Source organism: Leptidea sinapis, chromosome 2, assembly GCF_905404315.1.
Source record: "Leptidea sinapis chromosome 2, ilLepSina1.1, whole genome shotgun sequence".
NCBI lineage: Eukaryota > Metazoa > Arthropoda > Insecta > Lepidoptera > Pieridae > Leptidea > Leptidea sinapis.
The window spans coordinates 3,859,308-3,884,958 of record NC_066266.1 but is presented as its reverse complement, the minus strand read 5'-3'; the positions used below and the strand labels follow the sequence as shown (position 1 = coordinate 3,884,958).

Genomic DNA, 25,651 nt, shown 5'->3' with positions numbered 1-25,651 from the left:
TTTGCTTGTTTAATTTACTGCTACCTACTTCTACAATATAAGATCTTGGATTGAGAATAAGACATTAGAAAACTAGGTACTTATTTTACCAGTTTTTTAAGATTATAAAAATGGAAGTACTTAGTTTAAAAGTCGACCCGAGCCTTAAATTCGGGCGTAGGTTAGGCACACTTTAGAAGTACCTACGACTATGGATTGCGCATTTGACTTCCCTCTTATAAAATTACTTATAAAGCTATGGACAACCAACTCTGGTTTGTTGCAAATAAACTGTTATTACCATTGCATCAAGTAACAAATTTCCATTTTATCATAATATAATACTCAGAGTTGTTGACCGTAGACAGTAGTACCGTAGACGTTAGTAATTAGGTAGGTATTTATTAACTATTTGCCTATGGTTACTAGTTCCTATCCATAAAGATTTTTGGAATTGGTGTTATTGTTGTTGGAACATGTTAGTTGGAATATAATAGATAAGTATAATATAGTTAGAACGGTAAAGTAATTAAAATAAAAACCTAACCTAAAAACTCAAACAAAATAATCATTTATTTCTCCATTATCCCGGTTCCAAATTAAAAATGAATAATGTCAGTAGATGCAGAAAATTATAGAGAATTAATTAGTACACGTCAGTTCTTGAGACGCTTTATTCAATTTCAAATATTTTGCAGTATGAAACTTCGCCATTGTTCTTTGCTTCGTGCTTTTATTTACGACTAGTTAAGACTAGTAATCAATATTGCTGAGAGTTATAAGTGTAATAAAAATTTAACAATAGAATACTTACTTAAATCGTAATTACTATGATTAAAAAAAGAATATCTACTCTAATTCAGTCCATGGAGAATCATGCACGGTCTCAAGAGAGACTATTAGATCCAACATGTCCATATGATAAAGTGGATCAAAATAGCATATTTTTTTTTTGTTTCAATTAGAAAAACATTGCGTGATATTTGCCGAGACCTCCCCGTCAACGTAAGATTAGATGAGATTTGACTCGACCCCCTCCCCCCATTAAACGCCCCCTTAGATCATTAAAAGATGGGCTGGGAGTTTCTTATCAGTTCTTCTCCCCATGTCAAAGCCTCTTTACGAACTGATGTAGCTTAGTGATGTTTACCAAGTGTTGTGGCAGTATGTTATGTTATTGTCACTCCCAATGGTTAATGTTTCTATTTGCAATGTACGCCGCCGACCGAGCCTTGCTCGGATTTTTAAGAATGTACAAAAATTTAACAAAAAAAACCTAATTGGATATCTGGATTCGAACCGGAGTCTTCTGCTTTCCAGATCACCCAATGTCCCATCTGAGCTATTATAGTCTTGTATATAGTGGCGAAATTAACATTTGTATTCTTATGTGACAGTAGCTGTTTCTCATTAAAATACGGATAAACTATTTTTTTTTTTTAAATTGAAATTTAGATCGATTTGTCGCCCCCGAAACTCAGGTAGTTTCGGGGGCGACAAATCGATCTAGGTTTCAATACTAAATTTTATGAAAATCGTACGAGCCGTTTCCGAGTTTCAGATTATACATATACAAGAATTGCTCGTTTAAAGATATACAAGTATATTGTGCCATTGCGTTATTTCAATCAAACAATTAAATGCCTTATAATATTTTTCAGGAAAATTATGAAAGCAGTATTATTAGCACTCGTAATATATTTGGGAACTACAAAAGCAAAACTCAAGTCATGCCAAGCTTGCCTCAACAGTGTTTGCTACAGTAGAAGTAGAATTGTTGACGGTATAAAATTTTCGGGCCAACTTGCAATCGACAGATCTTCAAACATCCTATACTTTCACTACAAAAATAGATCAATCGATTTCACTTTTTCTAACATCAACTTCAGCTTTGGACACGCAGTTGATCAAAAAACAAACGAATTGTTTATGACTGGAGCTAAAGGTTTGTACCGATATTACCCGACGCAAAACGTCATTAAACTCTATGGTTTGACAGATAAAACAATATGGCACCTACAGTACGAAGACAAGCTTTATTATTCTGAGTTTCAAAAGAAGGGAATCTATACTTATGTTGATAAAAAGTCTAAAATAATACAAGGAACTAATTATCAAATAGATGATTTTATTATAGACAAAAGAGGTGACATATACTTCATGCATAACTACACTACGTATCTGTTGAAAAATGGCTCCCAATCAGCTGAGATATTTGAGGACGAGATATACTCTCTGACCATAGATAAAAATGGCGATGCTTATTTCATACAGCCATTTACGCGAGCTATTTATAAGATGATTTACAATACAGAGAGACGAGTATTGAAGGAATTTGGTGCGTTCAGGAGTGGATCTGCATTTAAAGTGATATTTGACGGCGATAACGATATAATATATTACGATGGGACAGATAAAAAATTATATTATCTATCGCCGACTATGAATCGATGTGTAGTCCGAACGAAAAGTATTGGAAGGAATATGAAGAAACGCATAAGAATGTTCTGAAATTTTTTTCTGATTTAAAGGCCAACTTATTATAGAAGTTTTACCCGCATTTAAGTTTACACATTAAACTTAATAGCTGGCACTAACTCACACCATTTCAATGATAGATATAACTTATTCATCACAATGAAATAAAACTAGAAACAAGGATTAAAACTTTATTAAGAATAAACATTAAAAAATATACATAATAAAAAATTAAAAAAATAAGCAGTGTCATGCCCCAATATTAACAGAGTGTATTTTTACGAAACATCAAAATTCTTAAATCGAAGGAAGAAAGACCAGTGCTTACTGAACTTTTAAAAAAAGAAACTGTATCTGCTCCAGTCGCGAAGAAGAGTTAATATCGGTCATTGACCTATTACTTGTCCCTCTTGCTTCCATTCACATATCTTTCTGTCTCGCTTACACATTGTAATTAGGTGACAAACTAAGGTCATAGTTAAAAAGACCACTGGATACAATATCTAAAAGTATTGAAATCTTTTTTCATTTCAGTCTTGTAGTAGACAATTGTTCAACAATGTTGATTGTTATTACAAGTCGGTCAAGATATCTCCGGACCTGAGTCGAGAAGCGACCATTCCCCATCTCCGTATTCTCCACCCAGCCGTCGCCCTTTTCGATAGCACACTGAACACCCATACATTATTATGCGTATATACTGTTTACATTTTTTTCTAGCATCTGAATATAACATAATTACTAATAATTACTAAATCTTTTTAATGTACAAATATAATAATAAAATATAAAAAAGGTACTATTGCAGGTACGGTAATAAACTATTAATTTTTAAGGACATAACCAGCCTAACGAAATTCTTAACAAAAAAGCGATTCACTCGGTTGTATGAAACGTGCAGCCATTGATAATATATTGACAGATGACGGCTATAATCTTGTAAAAACGTAGATAGCCGAAATCCACTACGTTTTAAAAGCAACTGTACGCTTTTAAACTTAGCCGGATTATACTTCGTCGCAATCGCATAACTGTCATTACTGCTATTTCAAACTTATGTCAAATGACTGCACGTTTCACAGTAAACTAAATTCTTACGTAGTATTTACATCATCTTTGGACAAAGCAACCGGGATATTTCTTAAATTTGTAAGTTGAATAGGTGTGTTTACTAGGACCACAGTTTCTCAGCAATATTATTTGTTTTAAATGAAAATTATTTAAGAATATTATTAATATAAAAAATGGTAATACATACAAACATTAAATAAAACGTATTATTAGTAACTTATTTGATTATTCAACATTAATTCTGTTTATAATATTATAATATTTCTTATTTAAAAAAAGACGATTCGAATGTTTTAAAATCGACCAATATAATATTGACCAACCTCTATAAAATAGATTGCTTTTAAATTCCGTTTGCAATTTTTATGTAAAATTTTTATTTGTTCCTCACTGTGCCATCTACAGCCAGTGTCAAAAAGATAGCGTCACCATTCAAAAACATGGCAGGTTCTATTGTTACCATATACATCGATTAAACTGAATCACCTTTGGTTTATTTTTCACAGATGTACGCATATTTTTGAACACTTTCGAAGTTGTACGCATATTTGGTGCTTTGAATGTAATGTAAGCTATGTTAATGACTTTTATGATGTCCAGATGTATTTGACCACTTTGGATGACGCTATTTGGTCACCTTCGGTGAATGTATATATGTGGTAACGATGGGTATTGGCATGTGTTTGAATAAAATGGGTGATGCTATCTTTTTGATGCTGACTGTACAATTATTTTTAACATTTATTAAATTAAAATATGCAGAATCTATTCTTCATACATCATTAATTAAAAATCCCATAGGATCTATCAATATGATATGTTACATACTAATCATGTATGATATTTCATACCATTTAGAATTAATTAATTAGTACTTGAAAGGGCCGATCCCTTTTAAATTTTTATTTAATTTTACTTTAGGTGTTTCACTGTTTATATGTTTAGGTCATTGTAACAATTTAATACAAAGTCATTTCTTTTATCAAAAGAAATGACTTTGATCTTTTATAAAAGAAAAGAAGAAGATAATTATTATCTTTCAAATCAACCATTTTAATTACAGTTTACAACCTGTCTCAAAATAAGTACGTTTAAAACGATTAACTTCTATAAATACAATATATTATCATTATTTACAAACAATAATATACATAGATACATAGTGCAAAAAACTATAAATAAATATAACAACATCTATTTTGTCTATAAATATAATAAAACCGCAACATAGTTAAAATTTTACATTCAATATATTTAAAGAGTACTTGCCGTGTACTCTACAAACGATAACGTGTAAGATAAGATAAATAAGGGTAAGGTAAGATAGACAAGGGTAAGGTAAGATAGACAAGGGTAAGGTAAGATAGAAAGGGTAAGGTAAGGTAAAATCCTAAACTTTACTCTGTTTACATTTACGTTCAGCCCATATGGAGTGTATGGGTGCCAGCGCGCATTTGGAGAAGGTCTTCGTCCACGGCTTAGGGTTCCCCTTCTGTCTGAGGAGTGGATAGTTATAAACACCTTAATTAGTTGCTCTAACTACAGTTCTTGCGGGTTTGATTCCCGCTTGTGAAACTAAGTACTATTCACAAAATTGAATTGTGACCCACCTTAATGTAATTTTCTTACCGTCATAATAAACAAGTAGGTGGAAATTCGCTTGAACAAACATTTCCTTGGAAACTGTTATCATTTAATTGGACTCTGTCAGTCCATCAATTGTCATACAATATTTTTCGTGCAAATATAAACCATTTTTTGTATTAATAAGGGACGAGACGAGCGGCACTTTCGGCTGATTGTAACTCAGGATTCTTGAAAAACCAAAAAATTCTGAGTGGCACTACAATAATTGCACTAGTCACCTTGAGACAAGATTTTTAAGTCTCATTTGGCCAGTAATTACTCTAGCTACGGCGCCCTTCAGACCGAAACACAATCAATGCTTACACATTATTGCTTCACGGCAGAAATAAGCGCCGTTGTGGTACCCATAATCTAGCAGGCATCCTGTGCAAAGGAGCCTCCCACTGATAAAACCTGTTTCTATGACTTTAAAATTATTATCAGCATAGTGGATCATGAATAAATTTTGTCGATGGTACATTCCGAGCGGACCCAACTAATAAACCACCATTCAAATATAGTAATGCCTGGTTAATAGTGTACGGGTGGTCTCATTGGGTTTCATTGTTAATAATAATATTACTTTGGTCTATTTATAGTTTTTTTAAATTAACCAAATTGTTATGTTTTAATGTGATAACCCTCACTTCTGGGATTAATTACACAAATAAAACTGAAAAGAAGATAAAAGACGAAGCCACAACCTGAGAGATGAAGAAAGCATACAAGATTTTATCAACGATACGTCACTCGAACGGTTGGCTAGTTGGAAAGAGCGCTCGCACGGAACGCGAGAGTTAGCGAGAGGTCCCGCATCGATGATAAAATTTTGTTTTCGGTTTTATTTGTGCAATTTTTAAATTACAAATTAATATAATTACTATTATTATTTTTAATTAAAAATTCAAGTAACTTTAATATTTTTTATATTTTTTTATGGAAGAGGAAGACATACTGCTGTCTGCGAAATACTAGTTGATGGGGTTTTTACTCAAAACAGCAATATTGGACAGTGTAACAGCGTACGGGTCACCCGATGTTAAGTGATCACCGCTGCCAATATTCTCTAGCAACACCAGAGGTCTTACAGGACCCTCGCCGGCCTTTAAGGAAGGTGTACGCAGTTTATTTTAGGGTACCGAAGTCGAAAACACCGCACACGGAAGCTGATTCCACAGCTTTGTAGTACGTGGAAGAAAGCTCCTTGAAAACCGCACTGTGGAGGACCGCCACACATCCAGATGGTGGGGATGATATCGTCATTTGCGGCGTCTCGTGCGAAGGTGGAATTCGGCGGCAGGAATCATGTGAAACAGCTCTTCGGAACACTCCCCGTGATTAATACAATCGAACACATACACAATGAAGAGATGTCTCTACGCATTGGCAAGTGATCTAGCCTTAATAATTTTTAATAAGTTTCTTCGCTTTCACCCCCCTGTTAAGCCCATGGGTGACAACATAAATATACGTACCGAGCATGCTGCCTCCTCCCTTTTCTTGTTTGCCATTGTCTCTGCTTTGTATTCGCTCTCCAGTCCAAAGCACTGAAAATTTTAATTGGTGTTAAATGTACAATTTTCTTTTTCATATTTCATATTTATGGGAATTTCTCAATTATTCTCATTAATTAATAAACTCAGAACATTCCATCACAATCAATAGTAAAAGGCCATCCTTAAAAACAAAATTTCATACAAAGGAGATGGACGAAAAATGTAAATCTATATATACAAGGTGTCCCAAAGTTATGGGACATGAAGGGAAAGTACCTTAAATATCGTAGATAGGCTATTTTACTGAAAGAAGACTTTATGTTATTTTTAAAACTTAGCACTTCTGCATTCAAAGATTTTCTAAAAATTACTTGCCTCGTCTGGGAATCGAACCGACTGAAATGTAAAAAAAAACACCCCTACTTTTATAATGCCAATCAAAAGAACGTACGTCTCGTATCGTTTTTTGTATAGCTTATCTTTCACGTATCCCCAAAAGAAGAAATCTAATGATGTAAGGTCCGGGGATCTGGCCGGCCATCTAATCGGTCCATTCGTACCAATCCAAGTAGGAAAATTTTTGGCCATTCTTTCGATTGGCATTATAAAAGTAGGGGTTTTTTTTACATTGCAGCCGGTTCGATTCCCAGACGAGGCAAGTAATTTTTAGAAAATCTTTGAATGCAGAAGTACTAACTTTTAAAAATAACATAAAGTCTTCTTTCAGTAAAATAGCCTATCTTCGATATTTAATGTACTTTCCCTTCATGTCCCATAACTTTGGGACACCCTGTACATATGTAGAAGAGGAGTTTGAGGCTACACATTTGTTCTATATTCATATTAGACTAGCCGCTAGCTGCCCGCCCACTAAGCTGGGCGAATTTAAAAGTAAATAAATTAATCAAGGAACGTTGGAATTTGAAAAATAAATAAGTTAAATTCTATTGATCTTCTTACAAATGCAATAAAAAAGTAAGTAGCCATAAACCATCTAGGATAAATTTCCCATCGAATGGTGGTAGTTTCATGTTGATACGATCAGTAGTTTAGGCGTGATTGAGCTTCACACAAAGACCGTTTTCACTTCTGCCGGCACTAACACGTATTTTTTTGTATGTCGGTCTGAAGGGCGCCGTAGTTAGTGAAATTACTGGGCAAACGAGACTTTACATTTTATGTCTCAAGGTGACGAGAGCAAATGTAGTACCGCTCAGAATTTTCGAATTATTCAAGAATCCTTAGCGGCACTGCATTTTAATGGGCAGGGCGTATTAATCATCATCAGCTGAACGTCCTTCTAGTCTCGTCCATTATTGTCACAAAAAAAATCCTGAGGCCTACTTTTTTGAATAGTAGTTTTTTTTACTTTCATCAAGTGATATCATAAATCCTATGTTGAATAAATATATATTTGAATTTGAAATTTTAATAACCACTTATAAAGAAGGGCTACTCGCTAGACACAAATAGAAAAGAAATAGTGACACACATTTCTGTGAAGTCATATTTTCCAGCCATTTTTAAAACCGTCACTTTTGAACTAGAACATAATATTTAATCAACAAATTTATTTTTATTCAATTTGCAGTAATTACCTTAAGAATCTCCTCATTAGATAGGTGATCACTCGGCCCAGTCTGTTTGAAGTGATTTAACAGTTTCCCGCCCTTTTCGACCAGCGTAGCTCCTCCCGTCTGCATCCAATCTCCCTTTGCATCCCCGCCTAGACCTAATTAGAAACAAAAAAAAACCTTGCATATCTCCAGACTTGTCATCCAATCGCTTGGCGCTAGTTGCGCAAAATGACAGATGACATTCCCGCCTTTTTTCAATAACATGACTCCGCCATTTTGCAAGCCGTCACCATATAAATCGTTGTACAGACCTGCCGTTATGATAGTACTATGAGTTCTTGAAATTGCGCTAGGCACTTCTGTGACCAGAAGGCCTACCATTAAATCTTAATTAGCGATTTAATTCCGATGCATATCAGTTTAGGTACCTAATAAATAAGTTTTTTTGTAAGACGAGCACAAACGAACATACGGGTCACCTGATATTAAGTGATCACCGCCACCCACATTCTCTTGCTACATCCATTTAAGAATTGTGTTATATAAGTTTTTTTTTAACTTCACACTAAGAAAATTGAATATTTTCGAAAAAATTAAGTAAGTACTGAGGTTAATAATAATCATATTGACACATTCTTACACAAATTATCTTGCCCCAAACTAGGCATAACCTGTACTATGGGTACAAGACAATGATATATTTAATACAATACTTACTTAAACGTACATAAATACAAATAAACATCCATAACTCGAGAACAAACTTTCATATTAATCATATAAATGATTGCACCTATCGGTATTTGAATCCGGGACCTCTAGTAACCTCAGTAAGCAGGGTCACCACTGAGCTATAGGGGTCCTCGTGTATGTATGTATGTATGTTTATAGTACATTTGTAGTGCATTCAATTTGTTGCAGATATATTATAGGTTTTATAATATTTATTTATTTATTTATTAAAGCACACCACATCATATACCATACAATTTTCTTAATCTTATCTTACAATTAGTAGTGCTAAAGTATAGGACAATTATTAATTAACATAAAAATTACAAAAATTCTCCCTAATTACTTCTGAAAGAAAATCTTCCAAAACTAATACAATCGCTACAATAAAAAAAATATAAAATGAAAGTACAAATTATAAATTTAAATTATTAATTTAAATAATGGAAGCGATGTATGTATGTTTAATGTACAGCGAATTAAATATATCATTGTCTTTGCGCCCAGCGTACAGGTTATGCCTAGTGTAGGGCAAGATGATAATTTGTGTAAGTGTGTAAAAAATTCTAACTGTAAACCACCATCCTTATTGGCGTCTGACCGAAAATGTAACTTAACTATAAACCTATATCGTGTACCTATAAAGTACATACGTGACTGCCGCGTGACTGACACGTGGCGTGTCTTGAAGTCAGCCTTTCACCATAGAATATGTAAATGTAATTGATACCTAGGATGAAGTCTCAACTGGATTTGCCGTATACATCCGGATAAATTAAAAATAAGTAGAACATGATAGACAAGCCTCGCCTATGTTGCGAGAATGATAATTTTGACTTACTTAAGAACTGATCAAAAGCGGAAATGGCAATGGGCTGGACATGTAGCGAGAATGGCTGATAACCATAAGAGTTACCCAGTGGAAAGGACCTACAGGCACGAGGAGAAGGGGAAAACCCTTAGACCGCTGGGAAAATGATCTGAAAAGATTAGCTGGCATAGTACTCCATATTACAAGCCCGACAAGAATGGTCATCTTTGGAGGAGGCCTATACTCATGCAGGGGTTCTTGTTAACCCACAAATTGTTTATATTTTAATTTAATCTTACACATTACTAAAATAAACCAAAGCTAAATTACAAATACAATGTAAATTTGTGTTTACTGTAAAAAAAACTATTGTTAACAAGAAATGAAAAGGATTATTATTATTATTATAACTACTGATTATTTGAATAATATCGTAATTATGGTAATATTTTTACACATTACTTCAAATGTTGGGGAATTTTCTATGACGTGTTAATATGTTATTCTATCAATCTTCCCACAAAACGAGGATTTTTTTCTATAAATCATATTTACTTACGAAACGTAATGTTTTCTGATTTCCATCCGGTACGGCTTTTGCAACTTTACATGTAATATATCAGATATTATCTGTTATATACAACATTCAATTACCAATCAAATAATATTAACAAATAAATTATGATCCCAGCTGACGCGTTGGTCGCAATTGAAATTTACGACCACAAAGACACAAATAGGTGTTCCGTCCTTCTTATACATGTACGATTTTATCATTTGCTTATCACATCCAGTTACATACTTCATCCTAGTAACACACTAGTATTGAATTAGTTTACACTTGACAAAATGCAACAAGGTCTTCGTATTTATATAAAAACAAACAAACGAAGGTTATCCTATATAAACAATAAAGGTTATCTATAACAGCAAACAAATAAAATTGAAGAGTCTGTCAGTTGATAATAACAGCAATCAACAAAATAGTCGCTATCAATGTATACATTTCACGCAGTACTTTTACCAGACAATATTTAAATATGTACCTATTATACTTTTTCAAAATTAAATAGGTGAAGGATTTGTTATTATTAAAGTGATATTCCTCACTTCGGAACTAAAACCCTCGGGACCTCTCGAGTTCCGTCAGAGTGCTCTTACAAACTGAGCCAACCGTTCGGAATTGTTTAGATTTGAAAGAGCGACATCTCAAGACAAATTACTTATATGCAATTATTGGGGTTGAGCAAGTTATCAACTGTAAAGTAGATCCTGTAGCCCTGAAAGATCCTAGAGCCACAACCTGAGAGTTTGAAAAAGACATACCAAGATTTACGATCCATGAGTCACTCGGTCAAGAATTTGTATGATTAAATTTGTAATTGTGTGTTGCTAACAAGTTGCAAATTACTTTACTTCTAAAATTATCATCAGCATGAGGGAAGTAATTTCCATAATATACGTACCCATTCGTCGTCCCTTCGCAATAGCCTCCCGTGATTGCTTCCATAGCAGTGAAGAGAGTATCGTAATCAGATTGAACCGCTTAAAACCCAACTTTTGATACGTAGCTGTGTCCTCTACGTAGTATAGATCTGTAACATTCAATAACATTTTTTCATTGAAGGTTTTCCCAAAACCAGCTTGAATTAACTTCGTTGTTCAGTACATTAAAGAAGGCACGAACAAGAGGTGGCTGAAAAGTAATCTATCTTGCTATGAAAGAGAAGACAGATTGATTATTTATTTCTTTGATTATTCATACGTCTAGATAGAAAGAATAGAGAAGTCCCAGGCCCAAGGGTCGTAGGAGGTGACTTAGGGCATTTACCAATGGGAGGCTCCTTTGCACATAATGCCGGCTATATTGTGGGTACCATAACGGCGCCTTTTTCTGCTGGGAAGCAGTAATATTTAAGCATTGTTGTGTTTCGACCTAAGGGCGCCGTAACTAGTGAAAATAGTGGGCGAAAGAGATTTAACATCTTATGTAACAAGGTGACGGGCGCAATTATTGTATTGTCGCTCAGAATTTATGGGTTTTCTCAAGAATCATGAGTGGCACTGCATTATAATGGGAAGGGCGTATCCATTACCATCAGAGCTTTTGTCTCCCTACGCAATCAATATGACATCAACTGATTAGTTGCTTTGAGGTACAGAAGTGGTGAACCAATTTATAAATTTTGTGCATACAATTTCATTTTCAGACTTTTCAAAAGAGTGTGTTCCTTCACCTTCGTAAAAGGCCGGCAATTGTTGTCGCGGTAGATTATTCTGTTGTTCTCAAGCGTTGCGTGAATAATGTGGGAATCGGTGATCACATAACATCAGGTGACACGTACGCTTGTAACAAATATGCATTTGAGGTTAGGCTAGAGCGAACCGTTCGAGAATTCGGATAGGATTGTTTTTTTTTTCACAGTGCAGTTTTAAAGGAAACAAAGATCTCCTGTCAATTACCATGCAGTGCCGTTCAGTATTCTTGAAAAACCCTAAAAATTCTGAGTGACACTACAAATGCGCTCGTCACCTTCAGACATAAGATGTTAAGTCTCATTTGCCCAGTAATTTCACTAGCTACGGCGTCCTTCAGAACGAATCACAGTAATGCTAACACATTACTGCTTCACGGCAGAAATAGGCGCCGTTGTGGTACCCATAATCTAGCCGGCATCCTGTGCAAAGGAGCCTCCCACTGGTCTGTCTAGCTCCTAGGAATGCACACAGACCGAGAGAACTCGAAAAGTATAAACGCCCCCTAAGCTTGCGTATAGTACTTATATAAATAGTAATCTCCACTTACCCCCATTGAAGTATTCTCCCTGGATGAAATCCTGGGCGCCAACTTCTTCAACGCCAATACCGATGAGTTTTATGTTGTGCTCTTTAAGCACTGGAGCTATATCGCTGAGCTGTTATATAAAAAATAATATATATATAAATACAAAAGCTCATTTACCAAATTTGAATACTATCAACGGTGACAAAGGCCTCCCCCATAGATCTCCACGTCGATCGCTCCTGCGTTGCCCTGATCTTTTAAAAGTGATAAAACCGCTTCGTAACGTAACGCGTTACGCCACCAGTCTGTCTAGATTCCCTTTCTCTCACGCATAGACCGTACGACAGCGGTAGGCAGGCTCCTCCCCTCTCGCTCTAACCAATTGTTAGGCATTATTACAAGATTCTAATGTAGGTACATATTCAATATTAAAATGTATTTTATAATCAATAAAGCATAACTAAACAGATTTTAAAAATTATTTCATCAGTTGAATGTAACGTTAATATCATTAAGTATCACAAAAGATTACTTAAATAATGACAAGATTGTCTGTCCTCAACTTAATAAAAATGAATAAAATTAATTTTCGTGTCCCTAGTAGGTATCCCCGGAAGCTAGTTCCGCCGGTTCGAAGATTTATGTTTGGAACGAACTCTCCTATTCCTAGGCTGTGCAAGATGGTAAACACATCAAGTGCTTACATCGATATTAATTTCACATCTTCTGTCCATACAGTTCATATATTATTTGTATGTAAGTTTAGTGAATAAAATGTAGTCATAATAATTGTATTTCTTAGTCTTTAACAATAATTTAATACCAAATCATTTAACCATTATTACAAGCTTTTTTTTTTCCTCTTAAACTTATATTTACTTTGTGAAAATGATTAAAGCATGTGGTAGATACCTGTAATTGTTTGTTACATTAAGTACATTATATTAAGTCTGTATTATGAATACTTAACGCATCAATGTAAACAAATGTGGATATTTTTAAATAAATAAATAAGGGAACAATGTAAAAGATAGGTAAGCATCGTAGCCAAACTGGTTTGCAAGAACAAAGTCGGAGCGAGGAACTAGTGCCAATTACATTTAAAGACTTCCTGTTGTTGTCGTAACGACAAATGGAAACTTTTCCATCAATACCTCATTGTAAACCTTCTCGTATAGTAGCTGCATTCTCGAATAAACATTTAAATAACTGTTATGCTTCAACGCTTGCACGCAAACCTACATTCCTACTTCGTTCAATTGTAATAGATCTATTTAGACGCATATAATATGACAGACAGACTTATCGCATTTACTAGTAATGTGTAAATATCACTGTGTTTCGACCTAAAGGCGTGGCTAGTGAATGTCTCAAGATGACAAGCGCAGTTGTAGTACCGCTCAGAGTTTTTGGGGTTTTCAAGAATCCTGAGCGGCACTGCATTGTAATGGGCAGGGTGTATCAATTACCATCAGCTGAATGTCCTAGTCGTCTCATCCCTTAGTCTTTAAAAAAAAACGCAGTGTTCCGAAGCTGTTTGACCTGATTCCTGCCGCTACATTACATTAGGATATCATCCCCACCATCTGGATGTGTGGCGTTCCTCCACAGTGAGGTTCTATAGAAGCTTTATTACACGTACAACCAAGCTGTGGAAAGGACATCGTCATCCCTTTTATGTTACCAAAGACTGTGGGCGACGGTGATCACTTAACAACAGGTGGCCCGAACGCTCATTTGTCCTCCTCCACCATATAAAAACATATGACAGAAACTACCACGCTTCACTTTGGCTTTCTTCTTGACTGGCACTTCCTTCGAAATTGACGAACTACCTATATTTTTTTAATAAGAAAAAGAGACGTGATTCGCATTGGCAAATAGAACATTTTCAAACGTTTTCCCAGTTGAAATTCAATAAGCCTCAGTAAATTTTCCTTATTTTTTTTTATTGACACACTTTTACACAAATTATCTTGCCCCAAACTAGGCATAGTTTCGGGTATGGGTTGCACGAAAACAATATATTTTATATGATATACTTATTTTTTATACACATAAATACAAAAGAAAATCCATGACTCGGAAACAAAGATCCATATTCATCATATAATGTTTGCACCTTCCGAGATTCGAACCCGGGACCTCTAGCTCAGTGGGCAGAGTCACTAACCACTGGGCTATATGAAGATCAAGTGGTGTCAATTCTTTCATACACGTGCATATAGTGTCTTGACATCTAGTCTGAATAAAATATGAGTTTACAATAATTGTCACTGTCAATGTCATGAGATTGACATTAAGTACTATAAAAGAATGCACAGCACAACCGGAACGCCACTTACAATCGGACTTTGGTCGGTAGTGGACGTCCCCGGGTGCTACTCACTAAACAATAGCAGTTTCACCCGAGATACAGCAGTGCATAAAAGAGAGACCCTTAAAGTAGATATTAATATAATAAGCTTACCTCTTTAGCCCAAAGTCGACAAAACATGCAGCCCCATCGGCGAAAGAAGATAATTGCCACACTTTGGTCCTGCCAAAAACTTTTTAACTCAACTGTCTGAAAAGAATAGTAAATAATTATGTCTTTCCATATCAAATTCGGCAGGATTGATTGAAAAGCCGGCAGTTACACTACTGGGCAAATAAGACTTAACATCTTATGTCTTAAGATGACGAGCGCAATAATTTGTAGTGCCGCTCAGAATTTTTCAAGAATCCTGAGCGGTCCTTCATTGTAATGGGCAGGACGTATCAATTACCATCAGCAGAACGTCCTGCTCGCCTCGTCCCTTATTTATCATTAAAAAAAAATATTCGAAAAAAATACAGATACATCATTAAACATAAAATAGACATAAACACACATCCTTAAACAGTTTCAATGAGTACACCCATAATTTAAATTGAAACTTAGTAGCAAACAACTTGTTAACAAAATTGAAGAACTTAAAATTATAAAAAACTAGCTGACCAGACAGACGTTGTTCTGTACATAATAAATAAAATACCGTTTTTGATGAATTTGTCAATAATTTTTCATTGTAACATAATAATATGCTCCTTGTTGTTATAATGAAATTGTTTCACAGCAGAACTGTCAAACCGCGCGTCAAAAATACTCTCACAGAAAATATGTCCAAACAAAACAAATATTGGAAATAAAAATAATTATGGGTACCAAATCGAAATAAAAACTATCCTATCTCTTAAGTTGGACTAAACTGCACTCCATGAAGTAATCCCCATTGAAATCCGTTCATTAGTTTAGGAGTCCATTTAGGACAAACATTGTGACACGAGATTTATATATATTAAGATTATAAATAAATCTGTCAAATTGCAATTGTACGTTTTTACAATATAGGAGAAATTTGGTGACTTCAAATTTACTTTGTTTGTGCTAAGATTTGTTATATTATGAATTTTTAAGTTTTAGATGAACATGAAAATATATCTTCATTTTGGTATATGTTCAACCCTCAGGTTGTAGCTCCATTTGTAGTTGTGGATCTACAGGATCTACTTTACAGTTGATAACCTGCTCAAACCCAATAAGTGCATATTAGGAAATCGACTTGAGATGTCGCTCTTTCAAATGTAAAGTATTTGTAACTTTACAGTGATAGCCCTCACTTTTGTGATTAATAAGCCACAACCTGAGAGTTGAACAAAACGTACCAAGATTTACGAACCATGCGTCGCTCGAACGGTTGGCTCACTTGGTAAGAGAGCTCGGACGGAACGCGAGAGGTCGCGGGTTCGAGTACCACATCGTTCATAAATTTTGGTTACAATTTTAATATGTAATTTAATTTGGTTTATTATTAATTGTTGACACACAACTTATGATATTTAGTCTAGCTATGATATTGAGATGACATTTTAGCAGCTGGCAGTCAGACCGAGGGCTGGGCCTGAGTAATATGTAGATAAATAGTCCCGGTTACCCTTTAAGTTAAGCAATGACGCAGTATTGTACAAGTTGTGATATCTTATTATATCTAGATTCGTTTATCAACCAATAAACTATTAGATAATATTTCTAATGAGCTATTATGACCACATAAGTGAATATTTTAATATTGTTGTGTTATGGGCAAACAGCAGAAATATAGTTTAGAAACAATTAAGGGCCTATAATTGATCTCGGGGTATGCTTGTACTGCGCAGTAACCATTTATTAGGTACTTAAATATTACGATTGTCTGTTTTAAGTATTTACTTAACCTCTGCATTACACGAGGTCAAATACTTTGAGCTGATACTGGGGTGCAACAGACCAGGGATTAGTTCAATGGTCCATAATAATATGTGGGTCTCTGCTTTTATATATTGTTCTGTATGTTCATAAGCACATTGAGGAATTTTCTAGAAACTGTGACATTCATAATGTTAACACGAGGAACAAACATATACTTGTTATGCCTACTACTCGGTTGGGTCGAGTTAGTAAGTCTTTTGTTGGGCGATGTATATGCTTCTACCCAGAAAATGTACAAAACAAATGTGTTAAGAAATTTAAAAGAATTGTTAAAAACGTTTGTGTGGGAAAGGTTATTATAGCATAAACGATTTTCTTAATGACACCACGGACTGGGAATAAAGCGAACACCCTCAGCCTCTCTAATTATAAATGTTTACTGTACGATATCACATTGTAATCCATATTTTATATTTAAAAAAAAGCCAGCTGAATTTCTTGCGCTCATTCTTCTCAGGTCTGAGGCAGTCTCTTTTGAATGGGTGGTAGTTTTTGACGTTCAATAAGTAATTTTATATCCTATTTTGAATAAAAATATTTGAATTTCAATATAACATTAGAATGTGATCACGATATCAACGTATCCACCTCAGTATTAAGAAATGGTAGCGAGACCGACTATCAGATACCCTTCGTTGGCTGTTGGCCCACAACCAAACAAACAGACCTACTTTCAGTCCATCGGAAATTATCAATATTAGTGTGTATCGTAGAAAAATACCACTTACTTTGACAAACGATAAGATAAAACACGAATATATTGATTACTATGATAACCATGTGCAATGTGTCATGGACTTATGAAGAATTCTCATTTCACATTTTTAACATAAAAATGTATTTAAGGATAACCTAAATGTACCCATGGCAGTTAAAAAACAAAAAACAAACCGGTTAATTGCGAATTCGTGTCAATTATTAACGTTACACTTAAAAATTAAGTATTTAAAACACGAAATTTGAACTATTATTGATAATCTTTAAATATTTCCATTTTTAAATATATCTATTAGCCCCAGTGTCAACTCCCAATGCATAAGTTTAACAGATCGTGTAGGAACTTATTTTGCTTCAAAGAAAACAGACCAGCACACCAAAATATCTTGCACTTCAACATGCCAGAAAAATGTGGACAAAAAAGATGTTGACACAAATTAAAAACTCCCTGACATTAACAATGCAAATACCAAACCATAACGAAGTTGCTGCACCTGCCATACCTGTTTAAAGTGGGTACGAAGTCCAAGGACGCAGGTCGTTTTCCGTTTTGTTTATTTCAAATGTATCAAATATTGATCGGCTGTCCCAAACAAAACCTAGTATGATTCTTTTCAGACTTTTATTGGATCAATCGTAGTAGAATTTTAGGCTGCGTATTTCGTCAAAACACCCGTGTTCCTGCTCCATTTGGAACCAGAAATAGTGACCCATTAAACCTTGTAACTCCAATTGCTATATAGTACATACGAAACCAAAATCATAGTATATGACATTTCCAATTACAAATACCTCGTAAATGGTGGATTTTTGAGTTTGTAATTTCGACATACTAGGTTTTTCAATTTGGAATTAGCCTTAACTATGTTTTTGAATTGGAAAACGACGTTATACTGTATCTATAAATACCAAAAATGCTCGCAAGAAAAACAGCAAGTCGACAAGTAGTGCGAGATAGAGATTGATTATTTGTAGTATGTACGAGAAAGAGATTGATTTTTTGTATGGTGGTGATGATGATTCAGTTCCAGATCCAGATAATGCCCCATTTGTTTACTTTTTGTGATGAGATTGATATCATCGTTCAAGACTTAGATAATTTATACGTCTAGATAGCTGAGCCTCTTGCTGTGCTAGACCACAGATGGAGACAGGCCACTTTTATTACTTTAGTATGTGTGACAAGCTAAATCTTATACCCGGATTTGTATGTCAGGTTAACAGTCAATGTCAATTTTTTTTCAACTTCTTCTGATCTTAAGGGTCGAGATATAAAAAATACAACATTATAACTACTAATAAACTTTATAAAAATTTAACGTTTTTTTAATTCGCATTGCGGCAATATTGGATTTCGCAAATTTACAGGTCGCTATTGAGTATTCTGAGACTAAAAAAAAGAAATCTTTTAAATACATATAATAAAACAGTGGAAATTATATTATTGAACGAAATAACATGATAGCTCGCTCGATCTTTACAGTCGCCTTGCGAGGGCAGTAGCGATAGCAGAGTTGGCCGTTCCCAATATTCAGTCTATCTCCGGTTGTGGCCTACTTGAGATAAAAATCGTAACTATCATTGACTTTTCTGTCCCAATAAACTTATCGACGGTAACTCACCTTCTCCGTACACGCTGTCTGTCAATGGGAGGACGAATAGCTTACCAGCGATAGAAGTTTGTATGGAAATTGCATATCACGCGTCCCATATAAGGCGATAAGAATGACTTATCGGATATATTGGGACAGCTTCAGATTATTGACAGCTGATTACTGACAGTAGAAGGTAGTAATTAATCTCTATCTGTAGATAGTACATTGGGAACGCCCGTTAGTTGTTAAAATTGTTAACTTAAAACGTTTATTATTATAACACTGTTACAAATTAAAAGTAACTACAGCGTTACATTTTATAGCGAGGTTTTATGTCACCATTAGTTAATTTAACATTAGCACAAAATTTTATTTATGTTAACAAATTTAAACTACAATCCACATAGGTTTTTGTCGTGTTAATCGATCCATTAACACGACAAATTCCTGGGAGATGTGCAAGTCCCTACCTAGCTTCAACGTGTTGAATACTAAATTATCGTATATGTGTAAGTCATGTGCATGTGTATTGGTGCACTAATATGAAATTAAAGTACTGTTTAAAGTACTGTTGTATTACTGTATTGTTTTTTTTTTATATAAAATTAAGGCACGAGAGAGGGCAGGACGTTCAGCTGATGGTCATTGATGCGCCCTGCCCATAACAATGCAGTGCCACTCAGGACTCTTGAAAAAGCCCAAAAAATTCTGAGCGGCACTACAACTGCGCTCGTAACCTTGAGACATAAGATGTTAATTCTCATATGCCCAATAATTTCACTAGCTACGGCGCCCTTTAGACCGAAACACAGTAATGCTGAGACATTACTGCTTCACGGCAGGAATAGGCGCCGTTGTGGTACCCATAATCTAGCCGGCATCCTGTGTTTAGTTACCACTGGTGTCTAGTGTCACTTTCATAAAGTATTTAGTCATTTATTATTTACATATTATTTATATATTTTTCTATTTATTTTAAAACATTCATTTACATATTTTTCGTTAATTTTATTTCCAAATTGAACATCTATGAGTTTATTACTAAGGGATATCGGTTTTTAATAAATGTTACTGATCACCGATCACACTTAAATAATTATAATTAACTTTGAAGTTAAATTTATTCCTTTAGAGCATTAAATACTAACATGGTTAAAGTTTTTTATGAGTAACAGTTTAAATTAACTATTATAACTTTTAGCACACTAAGTAGTTTCGCAGTTACCGTTGCACGCGTCTTTGCGCTCTAAAATAATCGGGTTATTCTTTTGCTGTTATTGCTATTAGATATTTTTTAAGTTCTTGATTAATTAAAATACTTTTTAAAGGATTACAACACACATAATTGTACTATTTATGTTCTAAGTGACCTGTTATCTTCAGAAAATCCACCAGCTAGAAAACGTGCATTAGACTGTGGAACTGGTATCGGCAGAAAAGCGAAGAACCTTCTCCTATATTCAAAAAAGTCGATTTAGTCGAACAAGACGAGAAGTTCACTATCACGGCAAAACAATGGATTAGTGAAGGTAATGCAAAATGAGGCAGAGGTTTTCAAATTGGACTGGATGATATTGTTACCGGGAGGTCTGCTTGGTGTGTTTTTTATTATTATTATTTCCTTTAAAGTTATTATATATTTTATTTTATGAAATGTTCACATAATGCCTCTATTTATTTACGGTATGTGTGGATTAATGCACCTACTATACTCAATAACTCTTTAAGTATTAATTTACTTTTTTTGATTTACTCATGTAAGCCTTTCAGTTTTTGACATTTGAGTATTTTTGTTGCGTCACTTTGCATATATTGTAATTGAAATGATTTGTAAAACAATTCAAATGTAAATCTTGACTTAAAAGAGTGGCAATGAGTTTCTTGTTACTTCTTCTCATTAGCTCAACCCTTTATTCGTAAAGGTAAATTCAATGAGAAACAATATTTTCATTTTTTTTTTGACATTCATAAGTGTCATTTCCGTGACCTACATGAATAAAGTGTTTTTTAATTTGGACTGCAAAACTTTGTACCGCAAAAACCATACGATGTTATCTGGTGCCAGTGGGTACTTGGGCAACTCAATGACTACGATTTTGTAGAATTTATTGAACGATGTTGCGAAGCTCTTAATGAAAACGGTGTTATTGTTATAAAAGAAAATGTAGCCACCTCCGACTATATAGAATATGATGACGTGGATTCGTCTTTTACATAACGATATAAATTCTTCCAAAAAATATTGAAAGCAGCTAATGTTGAGGTAATTCGAAGTGAAGAGCAATTCAATTTCCCTGACGACATATTGCAATTAAACGAATTGAAATTTTTTTTTGTTGTCAGTGTAATGTTTGAACGTTTTTTCTTGAAATATATATTTTTAATAGATGAGTGTGATAGCAATATATTATCTGGAATAGTACGAATTCCTGAAAATGACGATTCAGCGTGATAGTGAAAAAATAACTTTTCAACTACGGTAAAAAAATAAATTAAAAAAAAAAACATATAAATCGAATGACAACTATAAGTTACTACCAAAAACCGATACGTTTATGTAGTTTAATAATATAATTAATGCATAAGATGTATAAAATATAAAAATATTTTTCGTATTCGTACGAGAAAATGAAATGAAGACAAACTTTTTTGCACACTGTACAGTGCAAGTACAAACAAAATTTGAGCCAGGTGTTTTTAGCTTTATATTCCACTATTTAAACACCTGAAGGAACTCCTTCACATGTAGCTGAACTTTCGAGAATTTGTTTGAAAACATGATATTAGAGTACCTGTCTCTACGAACAGTATTTCAATATTTGCTTAGTAGAGATTGTTCGTCAACATATTTAGTGTGAAAAAACTTAACCATTCATTTTTTTTTCGTCGACTAGTCAATGGACTAGTTCAAATCATGGACTGTAGTTCACCTTCGATTATAGTGTAGATGCTAGAGAAGGCAGTCTATAAGTTAAAAGTTGCGAGACAGAACAACCGAAACGACTGTATGGGTTTGTTAGGTAATTAGTAATAATGACATTAATTTATACTGAATAAATAAGTATTATTAAAATTTGTTTGTTATAATAATGTAAAATTTTCTGAAGATTTTATTAGCTAAATTAAATAAAAGCATAACTTATTTACATACATATAAAATAATCTTTTGGATTACTTAAAATATCAACTTATTTTTGGTAGATACTCTGTAAAAGGCCGGCAGTGTGAAGCTATAAATAAAGTTGTGAAAATGAGTTCATAATTTACATTCTGTTTTACATGGTCACTAAACAAACACCTTGTTTACGTCTGTCTTATGTCTACACTCTATGAATTGAACTAGTTCATTTGACATAATATGTGAACCGTCAACACATAGTGGACTGGTTAATTGAACTGGTTTCGTTCATTCAACCATTGCTATTGCTAAGTAAAGCTGGGTCTGCTGGGCCAATTTTTTAACATAACATGTTAGCAAAACAGTCCATCCTACACTACCTGTGTCTGCACCTGCTTTTGTTTCTTATTTATGAGTTATTTTACTTCCTCACAGGCAAAAGCGGGTGATGTGTCATGTCAGCCATTTCTCATGGTAAAAATGTTATGATGTTTTTATTTGCCTTTTAAGCCACACCCCAAATCTTAATATCTTAATATATATAAATCTCGTGTCACAATGTTTGTCCTCAATGGACTCCTAAACTAATGAACGGATTTCAATGGGGATTACTTCATGGAGTGCAGTTTAGTCCAACTTAAGAGATAGGATAGTTTTTATTTCGATTTGGGACCCATAATTATTTTTATTTCCAATATTTGTTTTGTTTGGACATATTTTCTGTGAGAGTATTTTTGATGCGCGGTTTGACAGTTCTGCTGTGAAACAATTTCATTATAACAACAAGGAGCATATTATGTTACAATGAAAAATTATTAACAAATTCATCAAAAACGGTATTTTATTTATTATGTACAGAACAACGTCTGTCTGGTCAGCTAGTATTATATAAAATGCTAATGTCCGTACATATCTCCACAGTGTTCTCTATTATACTTCTATCAATTTTGATCAAATTCCCGTTGGGGTGGCAAATACCCATTGGTCCCCCGGTGTGCATAAGGAAATTTGGTTGGGATGGGTGGTTGTGGGTGGCAAAAATGTGAAATTATATACATCTGTCCTTCTCCAACTTCGGGAATGATCTAGAAAGTTCTAGAATGGGTGCAACTGATGTAACCAATCTAGATAGTTCTAAGACTTTCTGGAATGATCTAGAAAGTTCCAAAAAGGGTAAAATTGATGCGAAACGGTCTAGTAAAATCTAATAATTTCCCGAGCAACGCCAGGTTTCGCTGCTAGCCTGTTTATAAAACGTGGTTTTATGTTAACAAACATGAAAACACGGCATCAATACATAAATGCTAAATCACATTACAATACTTGTAGGTAATATAACTATTGTACTTCTTGTTTACTTCTAAGCCTTATTAGAAATATAAAATCATCCGTAATGCGAGGAACAAAATTATATTTTCAGGTGTGTACTTACATCTCCACTAGGAATATTTTTAACTTTGAAAGATCCAATGGTATCAATATCAATCGACATTTTGGAAAACAACTTTTAGCAGTAAATGTAATTAGTAAAATTCAAATAATTGCGCAAAAACACACTCGCACAATGAACATCAAAGAATTTATTTACAGGATAAATAAATTATCAAACAATACGCAGTTATTGTGACAGACAGTAATCAGATTGATTATTGATTATGTAGCATTTGCCATTTAGCATCAACATGACATGGTGAGTGACAACAGACATTTTTTTTTTAATTTCATTATAGCTTTGGAGACTAGGTAAATGCCAGTAAGTAATGTGAGTTGAACAGTTCAGTTTCACGGCTGTAAAGAATGCTTTTGCAATGGCCTATCTGAACACTACGAGATAGATCAAAATAATGCACTAAACTATTGTACACCTTACTTAAGTCTACAAAAAAAAACTGCGATGGTATATAGCTATCTCTTAGGGATAACCCACAATAATCATTTAAGTAAGCGCAAAAAAAATGTGTTTATCACATCATAGTAGAAACCTCTAAAATTATGAGTGTTTCTCTATTAAATTATGCATGAATTGTACATGTAAACTTTCCTCTTAAAAACCTTTAGGTTTAAACGCATTCGTAAAGGAAACTTTGATTTGAACGAACCACGTGGAAGACCACTCACACAGGTGAATAACAATAAATTGAAAACGGTGGTGGAAGCCGATGTGAGCCAGACTACCCAAAAATTAGCAACATGATTTGACGTTACCTTACCAAAAATATTGACTCATTTGCGTGAAATCAATAAAATAAAAATATATAAAAATGGGTGCCTCATGATTTGACTGATCTGCAGAAAGAAACGCGTGTTGAAACTTGTGTTGCCTTGTTGAATCTATACAGAAATAAAGTAATATTGGATTAAATTGTGACATGCGATGAAAAGTGAATTCTTTACGATAACCGTAAAAAATGCCATGGCTGACCCCAGGTCAAATACCGCAACAGTGTCCTAAAGCAAAGCTTAGCAATAAAAAGCTAATAGTAACTGTTAGGTGGTCTCAACACGATGTCATTCACCATAGCGTTCTCCAATCTGGTCAAGCAATAACGGCAAAAATCTATTGTGCTGAACTCCGAACAATGATAGCAAAACTAACAGTGAAACAGCCCCGACTCATGAATCGATCTTTACCATTGTTGCTCCATGATAACGCGAGACCTTATACAGCACGAGAAACCGTTTTAACTCTACAGGAACTGCATTTGGAAACCATTCGTCACCCTGAGTATTCGCCAGGCCTTGCTCCAACGGGCTACTGGTCAGTTCTATAGTAAAGTCATAAATGATTCCTATTATATGGCGGCAACGTTATAGATAATTATGTTAATTATTTTGATTAAATAAATATGTTAAATGAAAAATATGTTTAATTTTGCACATTGTAAATTTGGCAGATTGTTAAAAATAATAATCTGCGTGTATACTTATGTACAGACACACACACATACGTACGGACCTTATAACGTTGGGATCTGATAATAACTCGATTATGGAAAAAAGGGGTAAAACCATAATTTTGAAAAAAATTAAATTTTCTTATTGGGAAGTTAAAAAAGCGACCCTACTGACAATGACTTTCCGTATAGAAAATACAATTTTGCTAATCATTGTTCACTGGGCCTTTTAAAAAAGAGCGACTCTATAGTTTTCAATCCTGACTGTGTGCTTATAGCGTCCTTTCATAATTCATCTGTCTCATTCTGACATGGGGGAGAGAAAGAGATGTGAATACTTGTCAATAATTATACCATATTAAATGAAAAAATTTTCGTTTTACTACTTACTTACACTTTTTGCCAATCCATAAGTAAAGAATAAACTTACCTGTCATAAGTCACACCGTTATTTTGTTTTGTTAACGTATTATTTGAGCACTTTTTTGAGACTCACTTACAC

General features: G+C 34.2%; 1 protein-coding gene across 1 annotated transcript; it reads right to left on the bottom strand.

Annotated features, from left to right (window-relative positions):
* Positions 1-2,635: 2,635 nt before the first annotated feature.
* LOC126976577 (prostamide/prostaglandin F synthase-like) lies at positions 2,636-23,906 on the bottom strand. The gene is made up of 7 exons (XM_050824971.1): positions 23,688-23,906; positions 15,026-15,121; positions 12,577-12,685; positions 11,237-11,365; positions 8,249-8,382; positions 6,630-6,701; positions 2,636-5,024 (listed from the first exon to the last, which is right to left on the bottom strand). Exons 1-7 carry the CDS (start codon positions 23,745-23,747, stop codon positions 5,007-5,009), a joined length of 618 nt encoding a protein of 205 aa, XP_050680928.1. The 5' UTR covers positions 23,748-23,906; the 3' UTR covers positions 2,636-5,006.
* Positions 23,907-25,651: the final 1,745 nt, after the last annotated feature.